Genomic DNA, 6463 nt, shown 5'->3' with positions numbered 1-6463 from the left:
AACAGACCCCGTAAAACCTTGAACATTCCTCGCGTCGCACAAGTGAAACCGACTGACAAGTTCAATTCTTCACTTGCACACGAACAAATTCTGAATTCTCCCCTCAAAAAAGAAAAGAGAATGGATGAATTCTGAATTCGAAGCACAGACTGACAGACAGGCAGGAGTCAGCCAACCAAGTATGAGGTTGAACACCCCGCGCCACGGGCGCGAAATCCCCGAAACGCCCCGCGCTGACCGGGGATCCCGGCGCGCCCACACCCTCTGGCCCGAGGGCAAAACGGGGAAGCCAAGCACGAACGAGTTCCCCCTGCTCCCCCGTTGTTTTATTCGGCGCGACGCTCCGCATCAACCAAGAAACGGACGCCCGCGGCGAACGCGCGACGAGGGGAAGCCGGGACCCGAGCCAACCAACTCCTCCCTCCCTCCGGCGCCCCTTCCTGATCCGCTTCCTCCGCCGAGCGATCCCACTTCCGCTTTCCCACCTCTGTGCGCGTGAGAGAGGGCCGGGCCGGGTCGGGACTCGGGAGGAGGTAGCAATGGCGGACGCCTGGGGCCGGGCCAAGCGCGCGCTCGCCACCAAGCTCTGCATCCGCGTGCCGGACCGCCAGAGGGCCATCGAGGACGCCCCGCCGCCGCCGCCGGGACGCGACGCGCATCATCCACCGTCGGCCGCGGCGCCGGGCCCTGCGACGGGGGAGGAGGAGAGGGCCAGGTCGCCGTCCGTGTCCTCGCGGCGGCTCTCCAGCTCCGGCAGCCGGGGCTCCAAGGTGAGGGTTTCATCTTCTTGGCCATCTCCATCCATTTCCCAATCTTGCTTGTTCTTCCGTTCGCTCCGGCCCGTCCCAAACCGCGTGGAGACGTGGGGGAAAAGATCGTGCGGGGATTGGATTTGTTCCACGGTAGCAGTAAAAGATCGCCGCAGGAGTTTGACCGTGCTCGTCATCCTTCCAAAAAAAAAAAAAAACAGTGTTCATCATTTCCGTGTCTCATCTCTGCATGTACTAGTGAAAGATCACCGTGCGAGTTTGACGGAGTTCATCGTTTCCGCGTGCCATCTCCATCAAACAAACAAAATCGGGAGAAATTTATTTCTTTTGGTGTGCCTTCTCTTATTAACATTAAAATTTATTTAAAAGATACTGTGATATTTATTGCCGTGATATTCACTGAATGTGCTCACCAATTTCCCAACTGTTTTTTCGTGAAATTCATCCTTCTCGAAGGAACAAGTTAATAGATAGATCCACAAGTCACGCCAATTCTTTTGCTTTCTCGCCTGTCACCAGCTACCTGCAGTTTTCAGTTACCAATTGTTTTCTCTTTGCTTGTCCTCATTTTGTTTTGACCAATCATCTGCCACCAAGGCGGTAACTTTCCTCACAAGGAAATCGCCAAACTGAAAAGTCCTTCCAACTTGTACTACACCTTGTGAACACCAACTGAAATTAACATATGAGGATTATACTATACTGTACTATACTAGTGTAGTTGCCCACGTGCCTAACATGTTATTTTAAATAAATATAAAATCCATGGGCCAGGGCATGGCTCACCGGATTGAGTTTGGAGGCTAGGCCAGAGCTGTAGCTGATGGATTGCATTTGTTTTCTTATTTGTTTTTTCTTTGATGAAAGATTGCATGTTTTTTCTACAGTTATACTGCCACTGAAGAACAACTGAAGTATTTCGTGGCTGCAGGCTTAACCTGTAATGCCCTCTGGTGCAGTTTGTTAAGTTTTAACTGTAGTATCATGGTCATGCAGTAACATTTTCATATTTATTCTTTTCCTGCCGTTTGTCTTTCCATGTGCGTTGACTGGTTGGTAGGCCGTCAGTTGGCTTCAACAACCAGAGTCCTTTATGCAACGTGGTGAATTACTTTGACTTATAAAAAATATTTTCTGACGCCAAATTGCCAACCCACTTTATATAGCGAAATAGTACTGTGTTAATTTTCCTCTGGTCAGTCACTTGGACTGCTCCCGAGCTCCTTCATGACTATGTTTACTGTGGTTTCATTCAATAAAATGGGTGGAACCAGGGGAAACCCCTTTCTTTCAAAAAAAAGAAAAAGAAAGAGTATGTTAATTTACTTTGGTTTTACTGCTCTGATTGTTAATGCTTGCCAAGAATGAAAGAAAGCAGAATACGGTGTTAGGATGTTCCGGTTCATATTTTCTGATATCGTATACCTGATGCCAATTTTCAAGCTATGCAAATTCTGGCTCTTGGACTTTCATGAGAAGTGTATAACCAACCTTTAGTTCTTCTCTTCTATTGCGTGACAAGTCCCTTCCATTTGATTGGTTGTACAGAGCCTCATGCAGTCTTGCTTATCCGCAGCATGCTGAATGAAAATCTGCAACACTGTTAGTGTGCTTGTCTGATGTGTACGTCAACACAAGTGTTTCAATGGCATTATTCTTCAGAGCACATTTTTTACGCATCATTCGGAGCACATTTTATAACCAATTGGGGTAGAAGCTATGTTTATTTTTGTGCTCAGTTGCAAGCTCTGATTCTATCATGCTAACTCCTTTGCGCTGGCTTTCTTGATTCCAGAGGGTATGCGCCATCTGCCTTGGCAGTATGAGGACAGGGCACGGACAGGCCCTGTTTACTGCTGAATGCTCCCATAAGTTCCATTTCCATTGCATCACTTCAAATGTTAGGCATGGCAACCATATCTGCCCAATATGCCGTGCCGACTGGAAAGAACTGCCCTTCCAGGGACCTCAACTTGCAGATGCCACTCATGGGAGAGCTAGAGTAAGCCCGGTAAATTGGCCCCAAGACGACGGACACATGGCTGTTATCCGCAGGCTTTCCAACTCATACAGTGGAAATCTGCTGGAGCAATTTCCTGTCTTCCGTACTCCTGAGGCAGACATTTTCAATGACGATGAGCCAATAGATATTCAGTCTGAAACTGTGGAGGAGAACAATGCAGTTACTGGTTTGGTTGAAATCAAGACATATTCAGAAGTGCAAGCCATACAGCAATCAGTGACCCAGAAGGTCTTTTCTATCTTGATCCATCTCAAGGCTCCAAAGTCCTTGGAGTCCGTGAGCTCCCGTGCACCTCTTGACCTTGTGACCGTGCTTGATGTCAGTGGCAGCATGAAAGGGGCCAAACTTGCGCTTCTCAAGAAGGCAATGGGCTTTGTCATCCAGACGCTTGGACCCAATGACCGGCTGTCTGTCATTGCCTTCTCGTCTACGGCACGGAGGCTCTTTCCCCTTCGCCAAATGAACGTCAACGGACGAATGCAAGCCATGCAGGCTGTGAACTCCCTTGTTGATGGTGGCGGCACAAACATTTCTGATGGGCTAAAGAAGGGTGCTAAAGTCATTGAGCACCGTCGGCTGAAGAATTCTGTTTGCAGCATCATCCTTCTGTCAGATGGTCAAGACACATATTCAGTACCAACCTTTGACGACGGGGTTCAGACAAACCACAGCATGCTTGTTCCTCCCTCAATCCTGCCTGGAACAGGTAATCATGTGCAAATCCACACCTTTGGTTTCGGTGCAGATCATGACTCGGCTGCGATGCATGCTATTGCTGAGACATCTAGCGGCACATTCTCATTTATTGATGCTGAAGGCTCAATACAGAACGGATTTGCTCAGTGTATTGGTGGCCTCCTCAGTGTTGTGGTCAAGGAGATGCGGCTGGGCGTCGAGTGTGTAGACGAAGGCGTGGTACTTACCTCCATCAAGTCAGGCGGCTATGCAAGTGAAGTAGCCATGGATGGACGTAACGGGTCAGTCGATATCGGTGACCTGTATGCAGATGAAGAGAGGGGGTTTCTGATCACCCTACATGTCCCAGCTGCACAGGGGCAGCAGACTGTACTGATCAAACCAAGCTGTACATACCAAGATGCAGTTACAACAGAGAGCATTCAGGTACAGGGTGAAGAAGTGAGTGTTGAGCGTCCTGCATACTCTGTGGACTGCAAAATGTCTCCTGAGGTTGAGCGCGAGTGGCACCGTGTTCAAGCTATGGAGGACATGTCCGCTGCGCGGGCTGCAGCCGACGGAGGCGATTTCTCCCAGGCCGTGTCGATCCTCGAAGGCCGCACGAGGATCCTGGAGTCACAGGCAGCACAATCTTCAGACAGCCAATGCCTGGCGCTGATCACAGAGCTGAGGGAGATGCAGGAGAGGGTGGAGAGCCGGCGGAGGTATGACGAATCAGGAAGGGCCTTCATGCTGGCAGGCCTGAGCTCACACTCATGGCAGAGAGCCACGGCACGCGGCGACTCGACGGAGCTCAACACCCAAATTCACACCTACCAGACGCCGTCGATGGTCGACATGCTGCACCGCTCGCAGACTCTTGTGCCCGCCGTCGTTGAAATGCTGAACCGCTCCCCGACCGTTGCTCCTTCACGCGGCTCCGGCAGGTCGGTGAGGTCGACAAAATCTTTCTCCGAGCGGCTGGCGTGACGTGACCTGACGTTGCTTATTCATCAGAACCAAGTTTCAAGAAATAACCTGTGAAGTGGTTAGGTGATTTGAGACTATCCGAATTACTTTTTAGTTTGATTATTCCTACAGCTATTGCTTCGATATATTTATCTTAAATACTCTAGTGGCCTAGTGGGCATGGGGTTAGAAAAATTGATCTTGGGACATACAAGTACAAGTAGTTTGCTGTACATGATCAGCGACGCTCGAAAGGGAATGATAAATGTCATACCTGATAGCGGTGAAAATTGTGTTATTTCCTTCTTCTTTCCGTTATCTTTGGTGTTGTTTTGTCTTGCAAAAATGTCACCCTTGAATTGATGAGGATGGTGAAAGCTTTTAAGCGTCGGTTAATAACAACATCCTTGTGCACTGCATTCTTGGCCGACAGTGTTGGTTATGTCTGTTCAATTTTCTGAATTTGGCTGGCTTGTGCAGAAAATATTATTATTTTCAAACTGAGGAGTAGAGTTTGCCTATTTCATTCGTCATGAAATTCATATGAGGTTCCTACTGAAGATCTCAGCCGCCACCTAAAGAGGCAGTTTTACTAGTTTAACTTGCAGAGCGCATATTCCTCTTCTCTAAATAACAGGCCAAAAATCTAACGGGTGAGAAGCTTGATCAAGTACACTAGTAGGATCACAAGGGAAGATACGAAAGCAAGCCAAATACTCCCTCCGTCTCACAATATAAGATCGTTCTAGCTTGAAAAGTGATCTTATATCGTGGGACGGAGGGCGTAGCCCGTATCGCAAGAGCAACCCCTACAACAATTATCCCCTAATCTTTCCAGAGAGACTGAAAAAAAATCCAAGAACATGGTTCATGATCCAACTCAAGTTCATCTTTATCCCAAACGCACAGCTCCCTCAAGTATATATACCTCGTTAGCGAGCAACAAATGAACTTGCAAGTGATCTGTATCTTCCGCGTAGTCACGGAAACTGCACTTCTAGTTCTCACTACCACTCCAACCTCTCTTATGGATGTCATCTTTAGTCAAAATACTACTATTCTTGAACATTAGCCGAAGAAAAACTTTAATTTTCAAAGGCACTTTTAGGAACCAGAGTGCCCTTAAAGGACTCTAGTTAACCTTGTAAGGCTTCCATCACTAGCTTAGATACATCGGCTTAGCTGCAATCTGACCAAATACTCCCTCCGTCCCACAATATAAGATCGTTCTAGCTTGAAAAACGATGTTATATCGTGGGACGGAGGGAGTAGCTCGTATCGCAAGAGCAACCCCTACAACAATTATCCTCTAATCTTTCCAGAGTGATCTATATCTTCCGCGTAGTCACCGAAACTTCACTTCTCACCACCACTCCAACCTCTCTTATGGATGTCATCTTTAGTCAAAATGCTACTATTCTTGAACATTAGCCGAAGAAAAACTTTAATTTTCAAAGGCACTTTTAGGAACCAGAGTTTTCTTAAAGGACTCCAGTTAACCTTGTAAGGCTTCCATCACTAGCTAGGTACGTCGGCTTAGCTGTAATCTGGCCAGAAGAATTAAGCCCGGAGCCCCGGATCGACATCAGTCACTACAATTATGATCTTGCAGTTGCTTCCATAAGTCAGCCAACTCATCCCTCAAACTCCTCTCTAAACCTTGATGATCGATGTGTGTACAAGTGTATTAGCTACAGATAGATTTTGTTACTTAGATCGCCCGTGTTTCAGTCATTATGTAGCTGAATTCATATGGTGAGTTGAGCAACTCGGTCAAGCTCCTGTTCTCCCATATATGCACAGGAAAACATTAAGCATAAGGCCGATTGGATCATAATAACATGCTATATATCCACTGCCAAGCATTGAGTAACTATGTGTACGACTGAAAACCAATTGTGAAGATAGGTGTGCATGGCCATTTTTTGTACAGCTAATTAGCTACAAGGTGCATAAGATATTGCCAAGTGGATAGGGATCTGCCTTGCTTGTTCATGAACCGAAGAAAATGTGCTTGATTGACAGA

General features: G+C 47.4%; 1 protein-coding gene across 1 annotated transcript; it reads left to right on the top strand.

Annotated features, from left to right (window-relative positions):
- Window positions 1-341: 341 nt before the first annotated feature.
- Window positions 342-4852, top strand: LOC123105921 (E3 ubiquitin-protein ligase WAV3). Its single transcript, XM_044528104.1, has 2 exons — window positions 342-770; window positions 2566-4852. Exons 1-2 carry the CDS (start codon window positions 540-542, stop codon window positions 4456-4458), a joined length of 2124 nt encoding a protein of 707 aa, XP_044384039.1. The 5' UTR covers window positions 342-539; the 3' UTR covers window positions 4459-4852.
- Window positions 4853-6463: the final 1611 nt, after the last annotated feature.

Source organism: Triticum aestivum, chromosome 5A (assembly GCF_018294505.1).
Source record: "Triticum aestivum cultivar Chinese Spring chromosome 5A, IWGSC CS RefSeq v2.1, whole genome shotgun sequence".
Lineage (NCBI taxonomy): Eukaryota > Viridiplantae > Streptophyta > Magnoliopsida > Poales > Poaceae > Triticum > Triticum aestivum.
Note: the sequence above shows the minus strand (reverse complement) of the source record. Positions and strands in the feature narration are given on the sequence as shown.